General features: G+C 50.6%; 1 protein-coding gene across 5 annotated transcripts in view; it reads left to right on the forward strand.

The window, feature by feature from the left end:
* Positions 1-5,396: 5,396 nt before the first annotated feature.
* The window catches only part of gek (serine/threonine-protein kinase gek), a 139,574-nt gene continuing 120,964 nt past the window's right edge, over positions 5,397-24,006 (forward strand). For 2 of the 5 annotated variants that reach the window (XM_089557255.1, XM_089557256.1), the window contains exon 1: positions 5,397-6,235. In XM_089557255.1, the coding sequence (XP_089413381.1) occupies positions 6,037-6,235 (199 nt within the window). In that variant the 5' untranslated portion in view covers positions 5,397-6,036. The remainder of the gene's footprint in view (positions 6,236-24,006) is intronic. The other 3 variants (XM_089557258.1, XM_089557259.1, XM_089557257.1) reach the window with 2 other exon arrangements.

Consider the following 24,006-nt stretch of genomic DNA (forward strand, 5'->3'; position numbering starts at 1 on the left):
GGATGATGCTCTTTTGGGTATGCGCTAGGGCGAGGGCTATAGCCGCTTCTTCCGCTGTTTCAGAGGATTTCGTTTTGATTGTTGCTGAGACAGTGTGGTCACCATTCTCATTCACAGCCACAACTGCAAAGGCATTCGTACGTTTGTATTCTGCCGCATCTACATAAAGTGTTCCAGCGCACTGTCCGTATTTATTACGTAAGGCTTTGGCTCGTTCTGTCTTCTACTCTTATGGTGTAAAAGGTGCATGTTTTTGGGGAGTGGTTTGATTAGTAGGGCCGTCCTATAGTCGCGAGGTAAGTCTACTTTAGCATCCTTATTCATAGGTTGAAAGTTAATTCCAAGCCTGGTAAGAATATTCCTGCCAGTTCTGGAATTGGCTAATCTCGCTGTTTGAGCCATTAAATTGGCTTTTTTCAGTTCATTGTAGCTGTTATGTATTCCTAATCTCATAAGCCTTTCGGTAGAGGCATTTAGTGGGAGTCCTAACGCAGCTTTGTAGGCCTGCCGTATCATGCTATCCAATTTGTCCTTTTCTGCTTTCACAAATTTGAGATAAGGGGTGGCATAGAGTACCCTGCTTAGCGCAAAGGCCTGCACTAGTTGGCATAAATCTCTTTCCCTCACCCCTTGTCTTTGATTAGCTATGCGGCGGATTAATCGCGCCATCGCTTCTACCGTGCGTTTTAGCTTTGTGAGTGTGTCAGTATTATTTCCATTTGTTTGTAAATACAACCCCAGTATTCTCATGGTTTGCACCTCTTTGACGGATCGTCCATTAACGTCGACATTTATTTGCGGGGGGGGACGGAAGTCGTAGTACGCCTACCTCTTTGTTTATGACTTATGACAGATCACGAAGAGTTCAGATTTTTGCTCTGAACAAGTGAGGCCGGATTCCCATGTTCATGCCTCAATGATGTCCACAGCTTCTTGGAGTGTGTCTTCTATGTAGCCTTCGCATCCTTTGGTTACCCAAAGTGTGATGTCATCTGCGTAGAACGTGTGATGTAGGTCTGGTATATGTGCCAATTTGGGGGAAATTTTAATGAGGGAGAGGTTAAAAAGGAAAGGGGACAGGACGGAGCCCTGTGGTGTTCCTTTACTTCCTAGCGTGATTGTGGTAGACTCTATTGTTCTGACCGTTATCACTGCTGTTCTGTTAGTGAGGAAGGATCGGATCTAGTTGTACGTCCTTTTTCCAGAGTTGACTTCTGACAGGTTTGTTGAAATGGCTTTGTGGGTGACGTTGTCGAAAGCTTATTTTAATAAGGTCTAAACCCAATATTGCTATCATTGCTGTTCCCTCGTCACCTTCAATTATGTCCTTGTTAAGCTGCGAGAGTATGTCCAGGGTAGATAGTTGGGCCCTGAATCCTAACATTGTTTCAGGTAGGAGGTTCATGTCCTCTGCATAGTTTTGGAGCCTGTTGAGGATGAAATGCACCATGAGTTTGCCTAGGCATGATGTTAATGAAATTGGGAGTAGATTCTCAGTGCTGAGTTTCTTACCCGCTTTAGGAATAAAAGTGATTTTCACGTGTTTCCACTCATGTGGTATGTTGCCTGCATGCCATGCAGTATTTGTTCATAAGGTCTTTAACCGCCGTGATCGACGTTGTGTCTAAGTTCCTGAGAGTCTTATTTGTTACTTTGTCTGGTCCTGCCGCAGATGTTTCTGCAGTTTTCCAATTGCGTACCAGACTTCTGCATCTGTGATGTCTGGGTCTAAATTTGGATTAGGAGTCTCCCGGTAGTCTGGTTGTATGGTACCTTCATCCGTGTTTAGATAACATTCTTCTAGCTCTTTGATTAGGTCTTCAGTTGTACCCTCATATTTATGCATGAGTGTGTACAGCTGACTTGTTGCACGGGACGTGTTTGTTCTGGGTTGCAGGTGTCTTAGAAGATGCCATGTAGATCTTCTTACTTCAGAGCTGTCCATTGACGCTTTCACATATATTTGGTTCCATTGTTGTGTGTGGAGAGTAAGTGTATGTTCCTCGATTCGCCTCTCGATTTCAGCGATCTTTTATTGCGAAAGCAATACTGCTCGAAGTTTGAGCCCTTCAGCGTCGTCCCAGCGGTGTAACCACGTTTGACCTTTAGCATGACCTCCGCTGTGACGTCACGCCAGACGGAGAGAGACAGAGCCCCAACTCTTCTCGTCGCGGTTGTCCCAGCGTAACCGCGGTGCGCCGAGCAGCAGCTGCGCGCCGCTGCTGCGAGGAGGCGCTCGCTGTGATGACGTCACGCCAGACGGAGAGAGACAGAGGGTGCGTTCCAATACTCCCAAGTAGACGTCTACTTAGACGTCTTGCCGGACAGCGGCCATTTTGAGACTCGTTCCAATTTTCACGAAGCCGTCCAAGAAGACTGCTTCGCCGAAGTCCACATCGATGCAGGCTAACTTCCTGTCTAAAGATGGCGGAGCAGTTGGTGCAGTCAGAGCTGAGTGAGCCGTGCTCTTGTCGGGCACTGGAGCCCGGAGACGCACCATCTTTCAAGTGTCAGTCATTCCGTTAAGTTGATTTTTATAGGAACTGGTGGCAAATAAAGCCGTCTTTGTGGACCTACGATTATATTTGTGAATCGAGCGAGAGGAAATCGTGCGGGTGAGATCGTCTGCTGAAGCGGTAGCGATGAACGCACCATTATTGCAGAAAAAAAAAATAAAATAAGAACTAGCAAACTGCTAACAGCGCGTTTTTAACTTGTTTTATTAAGAATTTTTAAGAACATAGGAGTGCAACTATTCCCAAATGTTAGTTCAGTTTATATGCCGCAAGGTGGCGCGTGAAGTAGACACGTTGCAATATGTAGACATGTAGACGGCTTCCTAGACGTCAAACTAGACGTCTTGTCGGACGTCTAGAGAATTGGAACGCACCCAGAGCCCCAACTCGTCTCGTCGCGGTCGTCCCAGCGTAACCACGGTGCGCCGAGCAGCAGCTGCGCGCCGCTGCCGCGAGGAGGCGCTCGCTGTGATGACGTCACGCCAGACGGAGATATATCGGGCTCCGACCCGGCTCGTCGCTCTGCTCAAGGTTAATCTGTCCTCGCTTCGGCGAGCGCGGCTTCGGCCGCTTATCTGATTTTTTCAGCAGCGTCCGCTCCGGCGGGCGCATTTGTTGCTGCGACGCACGTCTTTCCTTTCCTCTCTCTCCTTCCTCTGATCTTTTAACTCTCCTCTATCTGCACGTGGCAGCGGTGGTGGCTTGGCTCGAGCCAGTAGCAGGCCCGTGCAATTTCCTCTTCATCCTTCTCTCAGTCACAACAACAACAACAACATCGCAGTCGTCCCGGCGTAACCACGCTGTGCGTTACAGCCAGGACATGTCGTCCGACATGCACATGGCAAGGCTACAACGATTCGCTCAAGCTAGGAAACGACGGCGGGCTGAAGAAACGGATGAAGTTGCTCTCGCAATTTCCAGGCTTAACCCAGCTGAGCCTCTGCCAATTTTTTGCGGAGTCGCTTGTTGTGTTTTTGCTTCTTCCTGCATTTTTGGAGGCCTTTTTGTGCCTGCCACAGGTCTAAGAGTTTTGAGTCTGCAATCTGCTCCTCTTTCTCAACTGGCACCACAACACTAGTGGAGCTGACATCCTCATTCAGGGAGATAACCCAGTCGCTGAGGTTAGACATCTCCTTTGGAGCTGTTTTGTCGCGAAGTTCCCTGAACTTGTCCCATTCCGCGGTTCGTATTTATTTAGCTTTGTTTTCGGGTTTTTTCGTGGGGAACGTGATGTTAAGGATGAAGTGATCACTACCAAAATTTTGCCCGGTGTTGACCCACTTTGCGTCCTTGACGTTCATTCAAATCTTTCGTAAAAAAGCGTCTTCAAACCTCCCGCAAAACACCCCCACTTCCTCCTTTTCCGAATCTTTATAGCTGACAGACGAGATGGCGCCACCACTGCGATTGCTGAGACAACGGCTTTCTTTGCTTCGTCGTCGCCGCGGAGGACGCGAATATCCGACAAAAACAGCACTTGGCACATGGAGGAAGGAAAGAACTTGACTTGGCAGCATTGGCTATGCTTAACCATGATTACAACGGTGAACCGTGAGCAAAGTCAGCTTTTTAAACAAGTAGGGGCATCAAAATTCTTTACCTTAGAATTTCCTATCCTGATTACCTTCATGGACAGATGACAAAAAAAGCTTTGACAATAGTCTGCTTTTTTTTTTTCAATTAATAATTAACCATTTCCTTAATGTTTTCAGAAAGGTGGACTGCCACTATGCTGCCAGTGACGCTGCCATCGGCAGCGTTGCTGCCCATAGTTGTTAGCTTCTGTGATGGCCATTAGAGTATTACTTTATTGATAGTATTTTCAAAACCACCTTATTACTTTCAATCGTAGTGCTAATAAAACTTATGCATCTCGTTCAGTGTTACGATCAGATAGACAGATAAATAAATAGATGCTACTAGCATCATTTTTGATTAAGAGTAATGGCGAGTGCCACTTTGTCAAGTGTTTAGTTATTTAAACTGAAAAAAAAAAAAATTGTTACCGTTTTACGTTGTCTAGGCGACACGGCAGGCATTGTGTGGATAACTTTATGGTGTGCATCAACGTTTTTAACGTTGGTGTCAAGGAGGTTATAATAAAAAATATAACCTCCTTGGTTGGCATTGATTGGTGTGCATAGAGTTGCATAGAGTCACTTTATTGACTTTATTGAGGGTCGCCGACTGCCGGGAGAAAGCGAAGCTACCACATGGAAAAAAAAAAAATGGTTTTATATTGTTCTGCTGTGTTTCCCCACTGCCATATACGGGTATTCGTTTATATGGGGGGAAGGAGCTGTTGATATCTGCAAATAAAATTTAGCTGGTAAAAATCAGTCAACTGTCGCTTTCAATATTTCAGAATTTTCTAGTATTATAGTGCACTAGACCTTTTACACTATGTTAGTAGTTCAGTTGAGTACTTTTTGAGTGAGGGCTGGAAACACCACCTCCCAGGGCCTTTTTTTCGCCTTCCTTATACTAGCTAAGCCAGAGCCAAATAAAACTAGAGTTTTGCAAGCCCAAAGAAAGATTACTGTGGTCAGTGGCTCAGTTTTTATCTCACTGAATTGAAAATAAATAAACAGAATGCATTATATAAACATTAACCAGTTAAGGAAGCTGGTGGGGACTTTGGTGTCTGAAAAGCGCACGAACTTGCATAAAATATTTTCTTGATGCATGTAGTTGACTGCGACGTTATATATGAAATAAAACAAGCGCTTGGAAAACATTTCCTCTTACGATTCTGACGTGAACAAAAACATCACATTACACAAGAGTCAACAGTTTCACTTTCAGTTCCACTACCTAACGTTAGCTTGTTTCAGTTTCGTTTTCAAGGGTAGCGACATCTGTTGTTGTTTTTCCAAACCTTACAATCCCAATGCTCTCTACGAGAGATCCGCCATTGGCGGAGTATGCGGATAGGAGCAGCGGATGCGCAAACGAGTGCGCTTAGCTTGACAGGTTTAGTAGTAGCAATTTTCGGCGCTGCTTCGTTAGGTAATTTTTTTATGGCGTAGGCAAGCTTGCAGTTTTCATTTTTGTACTCCACTTCACCTTAGCAGCTTAGCTGCGAACCTCTGCGCGCGCCGTACAAGACTCCGAAACACAAGCACCGACCAGTCATCTCTGTTACGCTGCCCACACCTCACAGGCGCTCGGGCTCTCCGTGCGGCCACTAAGCCTAAGCGGGTGTGAAGTGCGGTTCTCTGTGTGTGGTTCTGTGCGTGTGTGCGTGGTGTACGCGTAACGACGAGCTGGCCGTGTGTACGATGGTTCGCTCAGGCTAGATTGAACGCGTCATGTTCCATCGGCGCCGCATAGACAGTGTTTATACGTGGCTCTGGGCCGATTGTGTCGTCTCCGGAATGCCCGCACCTCCAGGGGATCGAATGTGTGTCGTCTGCGTCCAAGTCCCATTCGGGGCGGCACGGCGTTTCGCATGATCCGGATAAGCGATCAGGTGAAGAAGAACAGAGCTTCAAATTTGGACCATCGTCGGTGAGCCGCGATGTCCAAGCGAACGGACCAACGCTGTCCGGACGACCGGATCCGCGAGCTGGAACAGATGTTCCTGGGCGGACCGGTGCTGGTCAGCGGCAAAGCGTTCACTGTCGAAGGGCTCCTGGACGTGTTAATCGTGCTATACGATGAGTGCTGCAACTCTTCTTTGCGAAAGGAGAAGACCATGACCAACTTCATAGAATACGGTGAGTGGGATTCGTTTTCATTACAGTGCTCGCTTGCGTGGCTTCGGCCCTTTAACACGTAGCGCGGGTCTGAAATAATCACTCCTGTTCTTTGCTGTGTCTCCGTCGGTAACGTAGCTTCTTCCAACAAGCTTCTGGCAAACTGTAAAAGTCGTTCTGCTGCGAGAGGCGCCTGAACGCCTATGGTGCGCGCTACCACTAATTTCGTTACTCCCTGTTGGTCGGCTTCACGCTTTCATTCACCCCCGTGCTTAGCCAGCGGCTGAGAGCATCTTGTAAACCTGCGCAGTTGTCCGGTAAATATTTCTGCTGCAAGCTTTGAACTTATGCCCAAACGCAGCTGGAGTGCTCTATTCAAGCTTGTCGCAGGGGCTCACCGATCCGAGAACATTTCGCGTAAAAGCGCCTTGACTGAGCTCGCCGCATACTGTGCTTGTAGTCACAGCCTGATTGAGCATCACAAGAAGGAAAAAAAAAGAAAGCACTGCGGCGTCTCAGGACCGGAACCGTCTTTCAGTCCGTGCAGTCTAATTTTAGCCATTCAAGCCGTCGCTTAAGAGGCCTCAGTGGTCCTAAATCTAGCCGTAAACAACGGCGTTCGGCGTGGTTCCCCCACGCCCACGCCCCCCCAAGTTCGTTGGCATCTCGTAGTGAAAGGGGCCGTCAGATGTTGACGCGGTGATACTTTTGTTGTTTTGTTCTGCGAAATGACTGCTGTTTACGCAGCAAAAAGCTTTGTCGAGATCGTCTACAGTGTTGCGTGCTCTATCGTACGCAGTAGAACGCCGGGATCTCACCTGAGCCAGCACGCGGAGGCCAATCGAGCTCGCAAAGTTATCACAGAAGAATGATCTTCGTAGTATTTGAGCGATCATTGAAGTACCGTACTTCTGATCATTTCGTAAGAACCTGCACATCTCTCATCTCCTTGTGTGGCCAGGAAAGCAGCGGTCTGCTGCCATGGAGACAAGATCGGCATTTCGCGGAGCGGACACAGCAAAGCACTCTGGCTAGGCATTTTCCGATGTCCGATGCACATTCTGCTTGCCGGCTCTAGTACCTGAATATAAAAAACAAAAAAAAAAAGAGTGGAGAAATAAATCACTGCATCCACGACAAAAATCGATCACTTAGGAGGAGACTCGCGCACTGCTTTCCCATCGTAAGTGGGCGATCGTGTTCCCATGACCTGAATGAACGTTTTAACATCGGGGTGTGACGGAGGGAGAGGTCGGGTGCCGGAAAAACTGTCTTCGATCATGAAGCCCATCTCGTCTTGGTCCGATGTCCCGGTAACTTCGCGTTTCGTGCTTGTCGCTCGAGATTTCGCTTATTCAGTACATCTCGACCCTCGTTATGTTCGGTAACTTGTGTTTGTTTCTGTTTATCGTGATTATTATTATTAAGGCGAAAGCCTTTAATGCCTCATACTGTCGTTAGCAGACGCGTCGGCAGGAGTGTCGACAGACGCGTCGGCAGCCGTGTCGACAGACGCGTCGGCAGATTCGTCCGCCTTTCGGCGTCACTGCTTAAAAGGCTCAAGGTTCCAGCATGAATAAAGGCGCATCTAGTGAATGCATGGGCTTCATAAATAAAATAAAATAGGAGTAAAGTCAAGAAAAGGAAAATAAAAAATAAAACTAAGAAAATAAACAAAAATAAGAACAGAATAAAAATAAGATGTGGAAATAAAAATAAAAACAAGAAAATTAAGAAAAGGAGCAATAAATAAATAAAAAACAAATTATGAAAAAATAAAAAGTAAATAAAAACAAACAGTGGCCAGGAAACGCTTTCGCCTTGCAGCACTTTAGAGAGCCAAAGTGTCCCCTGAATTATTATTATTATTATTATTATTATTATTATTATTATTATTATTATTATTATTATTATTTGGTTGTTCCTTCTGCCAAGCACTTAGAAAGCAAGATGTCTTTGTCGTATCGAGGCTGATCAGTTTTCTGGTAAGATCCAGATAACATGCTGCGGGGAGTTGCGTGTCAGCTTTGGAGGAGAAATTCTAGAGGCCCGTGTACTGTGCGATGTCAGTGCACGTTGAAAGGTCTCCAGGTGGTCGAAATTTCCGGAGCCCTCCACTACGGCGTCTCTCATAGCCTGAGTCGCTTTGGGACGTTAAACCCCATAAACCAAACCAAACCATTCAGCCGAGCTGTTATGTGTACGATGCGCCGACTGCCGTTGAACGAGTCGGGCAGACGACGGCGCGCTGTTCGAGGCTAGGACTTGCCCAGCTTATCGTCTGCGCACCCATTGAGTAAACGACGCTTACGCACGCCTCTGCGGAGCTTTCATTTCTCCTGCTTAGGAAAAGAAAAGTAAAAATAAAGACACGTTTTATTTCATTCATTCGTGACGAAGGGTGCTACGGCGGCCTGCTCGCTTCGCGGTCACCTCTTATCGCCTGTGAGCGATCGGCTGGGTAGCGTTCGGCGTCCACTGGGGCTGCTAGACGTGCAGATGTATATCTTGACACACATATCTACACCTGCATCCGATGTGCGTTTATCAGCGATGCAGATGTATGCACGGACGTAATAGCCCCGGCCACCGCGACGCTGAAGAAGACCTACTTTGCCCGAGCTGGCTACGCGTTTACGGACGCGGTTCTGTTTGCTTTTGAATGCTGCGCGTCTTTCGAAGCTGGTATTGAATAGGCAAGGTGGTGCCTGCGAAGAGTACCCGAGCTTAATGTTTTCCAGTGATTCAGTAGTGTTGACATGTCGCTGTAAATCTCTGCCCAAGGCACGGTTAGTGCTGTTTACTTAATGAATCGAATATAAACCAAGGTTTCGTCGTAGTTTCGCTTTCACGGATCATGCGATACTGAAGAAATACGGCTTTGCTCCTATCAGTTTTATTTTGCTGTATTACGCGTCGTGCACCTTGCTCTTTTTTTTTGTTTGTTTTTGTTCTCGTTGATACGTAAGCGCTGGATGACTGTAACGCAGCTCAAGTCGTCTAGACAGATTACAAACACCGCTTTTCTATCACCTTCAGGGAGGCAGTGACATATGCATGAGGATTAGAGCTTCTAAAAAAGAAGCTTCGGAAGACAGGGACAAGAACACAAAACAGAAGACCTGCGTTTTTTTTTTGTCGTTAACGAACTTTCGCAGAGTTCTCTTATTTATTTGCGTCTCTTGTAACTTGAGGAGAGCAAGCTGCCGGGCTAGTTGGTGATGCGTTTTTCTGAAGAAGTTAGCGCAAAAAACGGACAAGGGACAGAAAGAAAGGACACATGAGCTCGCGTGAACGTCTTATGTGTCCTTTCTTTCTGTCCCTTGTCCGCTTTTTGCGCTAACTTTTTCTTGTAACTTTGCTCCTAACTAGTTGATCAATGGATAATGAAACCACATAACAGAACTTTTCGCTGTGGTGGCGGCGGCGCATTTTATTGCAAGTGTTCTCCTCTCCAGCAAAGGGAGCACATTATAAGCGTGTCCTATTTTCAAGTTCGAGGCAGATTACGAAGCGAATTTGCTTCTTGAGTAGTGCGAAATGTTCCTTCTCGTATTGTTGGTAAGTGACCGCACCGGGGAGTCCGGTGTCTTCGCGGCTTTGTCGCCACGAGGGAGAGGGAGGGTGATTGGGGAGAGAGGGACCTGCGGCAGAAACGAGAGCGGACCCATCTGGGTCATTAATGCGCCCAAAAGGCATCGGCCACGGAGGCTGCCGCCGATTGAGTTCACTGCTGTGCACTGCTAGGCCGATGCCTGGAGCTATTTTTTGTTCTTGTTGTTTTGCTCTATCGCGTACTGCCGTGCTGTGGCTTTTTCCAGACGAGTACAACCGCCGTGGCGCTTGCAGGAACCGTGTACCTCGGGACCAAATCACAGGCCTGAGAAGCCGGCGCGGACGTCTGTACGAAAACGTTTTCCCCGATTTGCGGCGGTGTGGTGTTCTGCCCTGGTTTTTTTCTAATTTCTTTTCATTTCTAAAATTTCTTTTAATTTTTAATTTTTTTTTAATTTCCTTTTGTTTGTCATTCTGGAGCGGGGATTCATTCTTTTAGTTTTTTTTTTTGTATTGGGCGAAACTTCGAAGATTAGGTGTTGTAACAGGCTGTTACGAGTTGAATACACAAGTTGGGTCGCCACCGTCATTATGAAGACACCATGGATTCTCGTTGATTCGACTCGTCGGTTTCCCGTCAGTATGAACTGTCTAAACAGGAAAGCCAACAGTCATTGAACGGTGTGGTGTTCTGCCCTGGTTTATTTAATTTTCCATTTCCTTTTTTTTTGTCATTCTGGAGCGGGGATTCATTCTATTCTTTTTTTTTTCGTATTGGGCAAAACTACGGAAGTTAGGTGTTGTAACAGGCTGCGACGAGTTGAATAGGCACGTTGGGTCAGCACCGTATTACACCATGGATTCTCGTTGATTCGACTCATCGGTTTATTCGAGCTGGCACTTTAGTCCCGGCAGTATGAACTGTCTAAATAGGAAAGCGAACAGTCATTGACCAGGAGAGCACGGGGGAGAGCGCATTTGCCAATATTTGGCCGTCAGTAGAGAGATTTAGCTCATCGCGATCCGCTTCCGCGAGTAGCCACTGTGCATGCGCAGATCGTCCTGAGGGCACGCCTGCCTATCGCCTACCTATCAGCGCGTGCGCACTGGCGGCGCGCGGAAGGGGATCGCGCTGTGCTAAATCTCTCGTAGTATCCCCTACTCACGTGACCACGCGCTTGGGTGGGGGTTGCAAGAACGCTCGGGAGGGTGTACAACTAAACGCCCGCGGTCCTGACAGAATGGCTGGTCGATTCGGAGCGGCACTTGGCTCTCGCTTCGGAAACGTGATTTATGCCTCTCCGCCTAATGATGTCTCCTGGGCGCATTTTCCGCGCCCGTGTATCCGGCCCCGCTGAGGCGGCGGTTCTCGAGGTTTTTGCGTTGCCCGCTCTCTCGACGCACCTTTCGCGCTTCGAGTCGGGCCGTCATCGCCTCTGTTTGTTTTTTTTTTTTACTTTTCAAAGCTTTTTCGCCCATTTTGTGGCGCGCGAGCGATGGGGACTGTTCGGTACACGAAACCGGCACAATCATCGCGAGAGCCCTTCCGCTTTCTCCAGCAGAGAAAAAGAAAACGAAAACTAGGTTTCACATATGACGCAGATTCTGTTGTAGCTTCTATGTGTGTTTGTTTGCGTAAGTCCGCCATATTCGGACTGCTAGCTGTATCCGCTACTCTGTGACGGTGCCGGCATTGCGTATGTCACATTGTTTTCCGATTGCTCCCTAGAAAGCAGGTAGCTCACAACCCGGTGGACAGGTTGTGATGACGTCACCGCCATCAAGTTACCGGTGCCCTCCAGTGTTTGAAAGGGTATTGACACCTTTGGTGTGTTCGAGCAGGTGCCTGCGTACTGGCTACTCGTTGGACGATCAGCTCCCCGTGTAGCTGTCGTCTCGAAGACGAGGGGACACTCGAGACCGTACATCTTGCCCAGCAGCGGCGTTGCAGCCCTTGTGCGTGTAGGCAGTAAACAATCCCATTGTTAGCCATACTCGGTGTGCGATAAGGCGCGCCGTTTGAGTGCGAGCGATCCCCGTCACGGCCGTCTTCGGGAGGGACTCGCGCAGCAGCAGAGAGTAGCGATAGCGAATTTCCCCCGCTTCATCCGGTGGAGCCGATGGCAACCGTCATGTGCTTAAGAAAGAAAGCAGGGAATAAAGGTAACAAGAAATAGTGATAGAAAGGAAGAGGAAACAAGCCGCCACGCTTTTCGCTGCATTCCCGTATCCACGAGGACGCCTACTGCAGGGCGCACCTGGATCACGTGATGGCCGCACGTGCGTGGTGCATTCTCAAGACCGCTGTCCCAATGGCCCTTTCGGCTCAGGTCCGCCTGGGCAGCAGTCACCGGAACGCAGGAGTTTTTGGTTACTAGTTTTCCACACCGACGGCAACGCCTTTGACCGCCGAGAAGGCTCAGCGCGCGGTTATCGCAGAAAAATAAAGGAAACTAATAATAAAAAAAGAATTAAGGAGGAAAATGTGATGTCGCGCACACAGTTCCTTTGTACATCCGCAGGAAATGAAGTCATTGTAATCCGCGTCGCGAGGGTGCAGTGTGCCCATTAATATCTCCGTGAAACTGACCCACTCCTCATGGACTGCGCCCCGTGGGAGAGGTCGGTTGCCAGCGGCGGGATTGCACATCATTGAGTAATGCAGCGCGATTCGAAACTGGGACGAAGGAAGACACCCAAGGACGAAGGAAGACTCCCAGTTTGAAATCGCGCTGCATTACTCAATAGATTACCAACTCACCCTAGCTCCAGTTTTAGCTGGGATGGTACAGTCGGGGACATAAGTCTCTGGACCACGTGCTCCTTAAACAAAGGCGATAGTTCTGTTAGCAGCCGCCGCGTGGAGACTACACTTACGGAGTCGAAAAAGATTTCTGCCTTTCTCCTCCACAAGTGTGGTCGCTAGCCGCCGGCTAATAATGGAACAGTCGACTTTGTTTACGGAGCACAAGGTCCAGAGATTTTTTTTTCCCCCACTGTACGTCCGGCCGGACCTCTCAGTGGTGTGCGTGTCGTTCACTAGTGGAATTGTCACTTCCCCTTTGTGTTCGTCCCGCAAGTAACAGGAGCCGACACTGGGCCTCCATCAGGTTATAAGCGTACGGGATCCACTCGACGTGCGGCGTCTCCTTTCCTTCGCCTGACTCGTGGCCGTATCTGTGCTGGGTACGTCACAATTAAAGTCCCTAGATGAGCTCTTTTTAGAAAAGCTCATAAAGGGACTTTAGTCACAATCAGTGCGAGGGTGATGTCTCCAGTTTTGGCCGAGCAAGACCAACGAACTTTTTCCTGCGTGATGGTCACTGATTTAGTAATGGTGACGGCGGAGCATAAAATATCCTAGCTTCCATAGCAAAGGCCCATGTCATCTCGCGAAATTAAATTGCGCCTGGAGAGCACTTCAAGGCGAGGAGGTCGAACCCAAAGTGGTCACCTTCGAATCTCGTCGGGCCGCCTCGATCGAGAGGACGGGTTATCGGGCTTCTTGCAACGTCGTCCATTGTTGCCTTTCACCCCCCCCCCCCCCCCCTCCCCCCTCGTCTTCCCGCAGCGGTGGCGGGGGTGGGTGTGTGCGCTGCGCGTACCCCCGTCAGGTGCGGCCACGCGAATCGACGCGAAAGTGGAACCCCCCCCTCCCTCCCCCTTGAACGGCCCGGGGGTGGCCGTCGGCGCCGCGGCCGCACGCGCGGGCGCCTCGCTAACCTCGTTTCGGCCACTTGTGCGGCGGACCGGCCGAAGAGACGCGTCCGTGAAGGGGGCAGCGCTGACGGCGCTGAAAAGGGGGTCAGAACCGCTCCCCCGCCTTCGTGACTTGGTGTGTGTGTGCCTACGTTAGGTCGCCAGAGCTGTCCTCCAAGTTGTACAGCGCGAGTGCGTTTCGTATTCTTTTGCGCGTACGGCTGTTCTCGTCGTCTTGTCCGTAGTGTTGGGCTTGCTAGTGCGTTCTTTCAAGGCCGGTTTTTAACTCGATACGACGAACGTATTACAGCCGACTCTCGATTAGTCCACCTCGAAGAGTATCGAAAATGTCTTCGAATTGTGCGCAGTGCAAACGAACGGGAGCCACCTTTCATGCACGTGGTGCTGACGGGACCGAGGCGTCTATTCGCATAAACCGGATGTTCGAATTAAGCGAATTTCCGCAGTAGCGCTTGGGGTGGAGGTTTCGGTTGAGTCGATAGTACAGTACACCAGCTCTCTCCGCCCTCAGCATTACGGAGCCTGATTTCGAGTACATACGGAATCTCGTGCCCCGAGTGCTACGCGTGCTTGTCTGAATATTTAGCAGTGGCAGTTAAGACTGCTCCCGGTAAACGATAAGGAATCTTTCATCACTTCCGTGCTTTCTGTGGAAGTAAGATGTGTGGAGTCTCATTCCGTACAATCACTTTTGAGCATGTTCCCGAATGAGGAACTTCGATCAAGTTTCGGGATCTCGGAATAAGCGCATTGGGCGATCTTGGCGATTGCTGGGCTTCTCTGCCGCACGTTTCGCGCCGGTGTCTTTACGAATGCGTTTCGATAGCCTTCTAGCTCCTTCCGGAGTTAGCTGAGCGAGTCTCAAGGCAGTTGGGCGCGTATCGCAAAATGGCACTTTGTTGAGCAAGTCGGTACGTGTCGAACGGGTAAAGGCACTGCGCATCTGAGACAGAACGAAGGGGTAGACACAGCGCTGACTCACAACCTAGGATCTTTATTGATACCACACAATAAATGGGCTAAAATGAGCACAGCCAGCACGTGGCACTGCATCAAAGATTGACTACGTAGGACAAAGACATTGTAGCTTTAAAAACAAAATGCGGAAAAAAAGTGCCACTTTCCCCAGTCTATAGCTGCTAAGATAGTCGACTTATTTTCATGTCAGTGCCTACGCTGTCAATATTTGATGCAGCGCCGCTTGTTGGTAGTGCTCGTTTTCGCATATTTGTCGGGTGACAGCAACGAAGATCCTCGGTTGTGAGTCAGCGCCATGCTCTGTATCGGTTGCGCTGGGGTTTTACCTAATTCAGTAAGGCACCCCCGCTTAGCACTGCAACCCTTTTCTACGAGTGCTTGCAACGCTTACCAGACAGTTCCGTTCTGACCTTTTCGCAGCGCGCCATTGTTTATTTCGCTCTGCAGAGTAATCCTCCGAAGAGTGACGGGCCAGCATGGCTCGCCGCGCATGGGCGGTAGGAACTGTTGAGCTTTTCCTTACGAAACATATGGCCGGTATGCTGTGAAAGCTTTGTCCTATTGTTAAGCTTGCCCGGTGTGTCATCTTTGGAGCTCAGGCGTCTCGCGCTTATTTGCGAGGAGATTACGCGTCGGTGATACAATGGGTAGGAGCTTTCCCTTTGTCTGGTGCGCGGCTTCTTTAGGGTGGAATGCTTGGAGGAATGGGCTTTTGACCCCACCTTGAATAGATTGCATCGCAAGCACCTTGTGCTATGTCGCTGTTTGGCCACAGACGCACTTGCGCCATAAAAATCCATCGTCGTCGTATTTGTAGGTAGATTGATTGTATCGCAAAACTTGCATAGACGCACAGTGAGGGCGCTGAAGATTCTTCGGAAGAATCTTTATAATGTATCCCCCCCCCCCCCCCCCCTTCCTGCTTTGTTTTGTTCGCGTCATCGTGAAAAACCGGCTTTAAGCGAGGTCGCCCATTACCCTAAGCTGGGCACTCGAGACACGCCGTAATCAGGTAGCACTGACGACTTCTGGAATGTGAACTCATGCCTAGCTTTTGCGTGCGTGGCGCCGTCGTGTGAGAACCTTAGCCCAGCAGAAAGGCGAAAGTTCCCAAACGGCTGCATTTTGTGTACTTAGCAGTTTGGATCGCATGTTGACCGCGGAGTTCTATATTGAAGAGATGAGCTCGCCGGTAGTTACACGCATTTAAAGAATTGCAAGACAGGGATAGAGTGTACGGCACGCATTCGTCGTGTCGAACCTCGTTATAACGAAATAATGGATATAGCGAAGGAATGACGATTCCCCTTGGAAGCTCTGTCAACACTTGTTATAACGAAGCTACGGCTATAGCGAAGTAATCTCCGGGCCCCTTCAGCTCAACGAAGTTCAACTATCTAGATTGTAAGGAACGGGAAGGTTTTGTACTCCATAATCGACGTACGGATATAAGGGTTCCTCATTACATCGCCTAGAAACGGCATTTAGAAAACAATGATCTATGATCTTTGATCTTTTGATTTCCGCTATGATCTTTTGATCATAGCGGAAATTTGTTAAACTTACCATATCATTGATGCTTCACCACCTTTCTTTATTTATTTACGAGAAAAAGAGAGTGGGTATTTGCTGCTACGGTGGTGTGTTCTGCTGTTGACGCAGACCTCAGTCGTTTAATCTCTCGCCCCATCCAAGGTCCGTCACCGTATTCGTCGTCCCGGTAAAAGCAAAGCTTAACGCGGCGTCTCCGGGTCCTGGCATCGCGCCCCCGCGTATGACGACGTTGTTTCCCCGACCGTGTGCATAACAGCGCTTCCCTCCGAGCGACTTTATCGCCGCCCTCGAAGTGCGCCCGATTCTTCGGAGTGTAGTGTATATCCTTGGCTGACGCGCAAGGATGTCGCTATAAACGCAGCTGGCTTCTTGCTGGCAAAGAGGCTTGGCACGTGAAGGACGCGGTCGTCGTATGTTTCCCCCTAATCCAATAAAAAAGGCTCCGCGCTTGGTGGGAGGCTTTGGGAGGGATTATATTCGCCGCACAATTGCCGCGGATTACTACTTCGCCGCGTGACGGAGCGCTGGCAATCGCGCTTGGGTTGTGGTTAAGGCTTGTTTCACGAGAGGCGCGCGGTTGCGTTTAAGACCTCTTTTTTACGTAGTTTTATTTTGTGTGTGTTTGTGGGAATCGACCTTTTGTTTCACTGGGACGCGCGCCGTTAGGTATGAAAATGGAGATGCAACGGGGCAGAAACTCTGCGCCGCTTCTTTGAACTACTCAGACATTCCCATTTTGTTCGGCCCTAACGGAGAGAAAATTTGTCGAGGAAAAGCGTATATAGAGGTCGGGCCCGGTCAACGAAGGTCTTGCTTGCACTGTAAGTGGAGGGAGAAACGGGAAACTAGGTAGATGATGATGACGATGATGATGATGGGCGTGACGACGATGGGTACAGAGGCCGCTTAGATTGTGCGCAGCATAGGAGCAGGTTTGGCCGAGCTATTAATGGAGCGTTGCAAACCTGAGGATTCCAAGTGAGGATTGGAACGTGGCTGGGTATACGACCGTTCTTTTTTTTTTTTGTTTCTGCCTCTGCTTCCTGTTCGTTCTTAATCCCTGGGTTATGAAAAAAGCAGCAAGTAAAGTACTAGATGGAGTGGATTAACCTGGAAAAAAAAAAATGCTGCGTGCAGGCCGTGTATAAAAAAAAAAAGCTGTTGTATAGCTGTTGTAGTCACTTCTTCGCCTCACTGAAGTGGAACAGTCAGGGAATGTTTGTTCGTACTCGTACTGCTAATCCTTGCGGTGGAGACAGGGGGAAGTTTCAGGGACTTTAAGCTGCGGCGGGCTCACTTGGCAGAGGCACCGGGGTACCGAGACCCTGTATGGCATCATCCCCCGGCTCGGGTGTGTCGCGGGCTCGGGCGCGAGCTGCCCACGAGCGGCAAATCCAATTGTCCTCTCCAAGAGGGAAAGGAACAGGAGGGGAAAGGGACAACGCGTCGGCGCGGCGGGTGCGCTCTGTCCTGTCCCGCTACGTTTCCCCCTGGTCGGTCATTCGGCGCACTCATACCTTGTTAATGGCCGCTTATTCCGTTAGGGGTCCCCCCACTCACACTGCGGGCTGCGTCCGGTGAGTGGGCGTGGCCTTGTGCGCGTGCGGCGTCCTTGTGTAAATATATGAACGAGTCGCACGCCGTCGCTTATCGCGGCAAAACCTTCCTATTGGCAATGCATTGACCGCGTTGGACCGGTCACTGGTGTGTTTGGCTGCCTTGGACAAAAAAAAAAAAAAAAAAAAATGGCGAAGGTTCGCTTTCCTTGTTTTGTGTTGCGTTCGCTTACGTGAAAAATAGCCTCTGGGGCGGAAGCTGACCTTGTCGGGGGATGGGAGGTAATACCTTGTCCCCCCCCCCCCCCCCCCCTTTTTTTTTCTATTTCAGCCGTATTTGGCGCGAATAATCCACGAACACGCATTTACAGAAAAAGAAAGAGTGTTCTTGACACAGTGTTGCCCTTCTGTATACCATTCGGCTGACTACGGTCATCAAGATTGATGTTCCGCATAATGTATCCTGTAAAAGGGGGGGGGGGGGGGGGGTCGTCTCCTCCCCTCGCGTGTTTGTACGTTTCATATTCAGATGATCTGTGCAACATTCATTGTGGTGACGCACAGAGCTGTTTAGGTTGTGGGACCTGCGCACCAGTACACTCTCCCTTATAAGTTTACGAAACGTGGCTTCGGGGAATAAGTTCAATTTAATTGCGGGCTGGGCGCATTGCTTGAGGTTTAAGGGGCCAGTACACTCACTACATGGTTGCATATGCAAGGTGTCCCACTCGGCTAAAATGAATCAAGATTAAAAAAAGAACGCCATCTGTTCTTTCGAATGACTCCTAACACCATTCACTTGATTTCAGTTCGAAAGAACGCTTCGGTTTTTAGTTTAAATCGTGGTCCATTTTAGCTGGGACACCCTGTAGATGTATTATACGTATTCCAGGCTGCGTGCCTTAAACAAGGCGTTGAAATTCGGCTTTTTCTCGCCGACACTGCGTTCCACACACATTCGACCGCGGCTTGTACGCGCGCAGAAGCGGCGGTTCGCGCTCCCCGATGTGTCTTGGCACGGGCTGTGAGGGACGTTATTTCTCTGTGCTTTGTGTGTCCCAACATAGATTTTTTTCGTCCCCGTGCGGTCGCGGGCCGACGACCCTTCCCGAAGCAGTCGTCGCTGATTGGGAGTATTGGCCGGGTCGTGTGTTGGCCGAACGCGTTGCCGCCGAGCCGCTGTCGTGGTGGGTGGCTAATGAATGAATGGGGCTGGCGCTGGAATGGAGGTCGGGGTCCATTCCTGCCGGTTGGGCGCGCGCCCAGCGTTCCCAGTTGGCCTTCGGGTCCTCCCCCCCTACCACCGCCACCGAATGCGTCAGGGTGCCAGGAAGGGGGGCTGACTCACCCTGCGGATTCCGCCCTAACCAGGTGCCGGCGCGACGATCCCTCCTCCTCTCCCAGTGGAAGAAAAGGGAGAAGGACAGAGTGGGAAAACTGGCGCTTACGACGCAACCCCCCCCCCCCCCCCCCCCCCCCCCCCGCTCTCCCGTTGTGGTGACGACTGGCTGATGCAGCGGCGCTGGACAGTGCTCTGGTTTTCGTGTGTTTTCGTATCGAGCGTGTGCGGTTTGAATGGGGAACCGGATACCGCATTTACGCGAGTGCAAGTCGACGCTTTTTTATACGTCTACTGCTGCACCTCATTCTCGAGTGGGCGAAATAAGGAGGAAACAAAACATTCTGACTCATGCATTAGCGAACCTCCCTGCATCCAGTCTGTTCGACTTGCAGCTTCGGGAAAAAGAAGGCGGGACTAACGTGGATACGGCTTGCGAATGTACAGTCTTTGTCAAAAGTATACAGCCCAAGGGTTCTGCTTCTGAGGCCGCGCAGCGCGGCTCATCTTGCATAATCAGGGACCCTAATCTCGCGAAGACGAGAGGAACTCACGTCCTCAACCCTCCCAAGCTGATCGCTGTCAGATGTGCTTAAGAAGCACTGCTACACGGCTCGGAGGCAAACCCCTTGGGCTGTATATTTTCGACAAAAACTACGCTGCCATAAGGCGTCTGCTGCGCCCCCCAAATTTTCTTCGCTGCTAGCCAGCGTACGGTGGAATTGTCGGTCAGTTACTGCAGCCTGGAACTTTTTCGCGGCACAGCTGTGAGTGGCTAAGCCGTGTACTACCGCGGGTTTCGAGGTTCCAGGTTCGATTCTCGGTGGCGTGATGAGAGTACTTGTTTCGTTAGACTTGTTGGGCGTTCGACGATGAGCGGCATTATAGGCTAATCGGCGCCGGGGCGCTGGTGAGTCCGGAGCGTTTAGGTGAACTGTTTCCAACGATGGAGTAACCGCATTTCGGTTACTTCGCTCCCTGATGTAGCTGCACTCTAAACTGAAAAGGAGTAAAAAGGGAGTAATCTCTCCTCTAACGCTGCTAGAGGAGAACTTTATTCCCTTTTTACTCCCATATAGGCGTATTCGTGTTTATAGTGTGTGAATCGATTAGTCATCTCATCGCCATGTCGTCTGATAGCCATCCCTGTTAGCCTAACTAACAAAGGTCGAGCAGCTCGCCTAATGCGGCGGTGGCGCCTTGTCCGATCCAGGAAACAAGCGTACATGAATTAGAAAAAAATACAGGGACCCCTAATTACGTTTTGTGTTTGATAATGCGATAGCTTTCCCCTAATTGCATTTCGTCTTGGCAGTGATGGCTTTAGAGGCTGTTGCTTCTTTTCGGTCGAGGTTTATGTCATTCATGTACGGTCGTGTTTACGGACTCCTACACGGCTGTCTGCACACAACCAGAGATCTTTTTCGGTGCATCTAGCTGGTGGTTAGCAGTTTCCCTTCGGGTGTTCGAGATGGTGACACGGCCATATAGTTGTCACTTGCTGTCAGGTGACGTCACTTCCCTTTAGCCAGTGGAAATCATCCGATCTGGTGACGTTACTTTTGTCCAGCCAATCAGCGAATTTTATGACCGACGACACATTTCTTTTCTCAATGAGGCTTCTTACGCTATCGCGTTGATAGAGTAAAAACGATGTATTCGGCTTTTCTTCGTGGTCATATAACCTTGCTAATGTGGATATTCTGCAGATATTAAGTGGACGTTCGTGAAAGTTCATCGTTCGTTCGCGTACGCCGTCGACAACAAACAGCGCTGCTGTATTTCCGCGCAGTTTCGTGACCGACCTCTGCATTTGGTTGGCTGATCAGACAGACATTTGTGTTCTTTACCCGAATATCGCGGTTGCAGGTCCGTCATGTCGTGGCATTCGGGTGAGCTAGGTTTCCTTTCCAGCTATTCCTGGCTGCACCTGCTTTGGTACGGATCCTTCTATTTATTCTTATGTATATATATATATATTTTGTTCGAGCGAGGGAACCGGAACCACCGAGATCCGCAGTTCTCACGGAGGCAGTGTCGCGCGCGGCAGCGGTGCGGGGAAATCTGCTTTTCTCGGCAGTCGTCGCTTCGTTGCAACTCTATAAGAAATCACGATTAGCGCATGAACTGGAGCGAACAGTCGTTTTTCGTTCTTGGTTCGCGGCCCAGCTTTGGATTATCTTCCGACCGTTGCCCACCTCTTCCCCGGCCGTCGTTTCGCAACGCTTTCTAATTTGGCGTAAGATTCGAATCGCGTCGCCCCCTTTCCGTTTTCTCTTTATCCCCCGCCATACACTTCGATGCCGTCTCGCGAACTCGGCAGAGCGCCGTCAACTTCGCTCCCGTTCTCGGCCAGATAGTGCACGGTTGGCGAGGGGGATGGAGTGTGTGGTGGAACTTCCGCAGCCGTCGGAAGGAACTTCCGCTCGCGTGCCTTCCTGTCCGCGCAAGTTGCGGTCCTCGGCGCTATCTGCGGCGGCTGTACGGCGAGCCTCGCACCGTGGGTCGTGTGGTCGCGCCGGGCTCTGCTGTACTGTATATAGTCTTTGGTTTCCGCCATCTCCGCGCAAGCTGTGATATAAGGTATCAATGTCGGCGCGTCGCCGCCGCTGAGTCCTTTGAAGCGTCCCGACGAGCCCGGCATTATTATATCCCCCTCTGCTTTGGCACACACTCGAAATTGTGAGGCGGGGGGGGGGGGGGGGGGGATAACGTGCACGCACACGCGCACACGCACGCACACACGCACAGGAGTGGCGCAGCTCAAACAAACAAGCAAAGAAACAGGAACCAAGCGATTCCGTGCCCCATCGCTGCAGGCGCGATGGATCGGTCGACGCGGCGTGCCCGGCATTTTCGAGCCCGATAGGCGACATCTCGGTGTAAGCCGCGGGGCAGACAGGAGATCGTACCGCCCCGGTCGCTTTTTCCAATCGACCTGCCGTCTTCTCTGCGTTGGGCGAAACCCGGGGCAACCGTGGCGTGCTGGTCGAAGATCGGCTTTCCTTTTTTGTGTGCGTGTTCCCCTATTATCCGCCCCAATGCGAAAGCCGGGAGGTGGCGTGTGTTTGTGTCTCTGCAATTTGTCGCTGCGCGTGTGTGTGCGCGCGTGGAGCGTGTGCGAAGAGGCAGAGACGCGTGCCTGATTTGAACCGGCGCGCGGTGCCTTGTCTGTAGCTGCCTCCCCTGCCTGCTTCTTGTTTGCGTCTCGTACTGTTTCGCAAGGGTGACTGCCGTTGTTCCCCTCCAAGAGGGCTGCCCTGCAGCGCTTCTCGTTCGTACTTTGCTCGTCGTTGGGGGCCCGCGGTGCGTACCGCGGTGTGTTTCTCAGCGCGAGGCCGCGGGTTCGATCGTGGTGTTACATTAACCGCTCGTTTGCCCCGATTTGACTCCAGCCAAAGGGTATAAGTGCCGAAGTTTGACTGGAGCCAGTCTTGAATCATTGGCCTGATTTGTACGTGCCTTGCGTAACGGCTGCTGCGGAGTGTAGATTCGTCACCCGGTTCATTAACGCGTGGATGTCGCGCTGCATGGGATATGTTAAACCATGGTCGTAGTCGCGTTTGATTGCGGGCAGGTATATCGCACGCTACACGTTTCCGCGACAAAGGCCCTGACTCCACAGAAAAAGGGGGCGGCTGCACTCACACGCACGGCCTGTCCATGGCCGGGCTAATCTTGGCGGCGGCCATCATGGTAACTTCTCTTGATAGCCTGCCGTTATACTCTGCGGGCGACGGGCTATTCTGGAGACAACGATCTTTACATACGACGCGATCCGAACCGGTTACAGCGGCACCCGCTATTTATTACCAAGGGTCTGAAACTTACACGCAGTGCATTCCCTGCCGCGTTTCCAAGATCAAGGTGCTTATATGGTTCAGATTGTTAAAAGGTTAACTCCGTGCCTCGGTTTAATTGCGTGAGTATTCGTAACTCTAGACAGAGAGGAGTAAAAAGGGAGTATAAAGGTGTCCCCTAGCGGTGGGCTAGAGGACAACTTACTCCCGTTTAAAACTCCCATATTGGTGTATTCGTCTTTAGAATGCTTATAGCATGGTGGCGCCGGCGAGGAGGATCATCGCGGCCTCGTCTCGTAGCTTCCGCAGGCGCGGCCCGCCGAGCGTGGCGTCGTCGTCGTCGTTGTCACCGCGGTCGCGTACTGCGGCTTCGCGTGTGTAGCGGCGGCGCCGCGAGGGCAGCAGCGTCGTATCTGCGGTTTCCGGTAGCGCCCCGCCTCTTCCGCCTTCCGCGCGGGTAGCCGCTTCCTTCCTGCCCGCCGCCATGGAGAAAGTCTTTTCCGGCGCCCCCCCGCTAGGGCACCCCGCCCAGACGCCGACCGACGAGCACTGTGTGAGTGGGTCTCGGGGTCGACTCCCCCCCACCACCACCTCCTTGATGCGGTTGACGTCGCTCGCTTGGAATGAATTCCGGTTATTGCCAAACCACCCCGGGCAGCGAGCGTTGGAAGAGCGAGTGTCGTAAATGGTGTTGCGAAATTAAAATACTCGTAAGGATTTTTCACGGGCTTTCCGAAACACTGCGCGCTTCAGGGTGCGCCGTAAAAAAGAGAAGCAGAGGAGATGAAAGTATAGAGTGGAAGGGAAACGCGTGGCTGGCGGGCGCTGTGCCATTCTTGGCGTGCGCGAGGGAAAGTGTTACATTTGTAGTTATCGCAGCGATAGCTGCTGCCTTCGTAGGTCATAAGTGAGAACCCCTGCTGTCAACTGCTGCACAACATTGGGCGATGCTGACGACGTGGGTCTGAGCGAGCCGTAGAGGGAGTGGGTGGTTCGGCGCGGTTCAGTCGTCCTCTTTCGCTTCTTAGGAGTGTGTGTCAGGGCGTTTCTTTTTCATTGTTGTCCGAATAGCCTTGTAGAGCTCCATAGAACCCTGTGCTTTGATTTGATTCGGTGTTTTTTGTTTCCTTCAAAAGAGAGGGAAAACCAAGGCAAAATGCGTATCCTGACTGGGCCTTGGTTATCTGAAATTTCCAGGAGAAGAAGTGCATTAATACGTTTCTACGTGAACGTCTTTGTCAGCAGCGAAGTATAGGGTCGCTTCGCGATCTAGCCCAGGGATGCTTTCCT

This window comes from Amblyomma mixtum, chromosome 8, assembly GCF_055824585.1.
Source record: "Amblyomma mixtum isolate Tamu chromosome 8, ASM5582458v1, whole genome shotgun sequence".
NCBI classification, from domain to species: Eukaryota; Metazoa; Arthropoda; class Arachnida; order Ixodida; family Ixodidae; genus Amblyomma; species Amblyomma mixtum.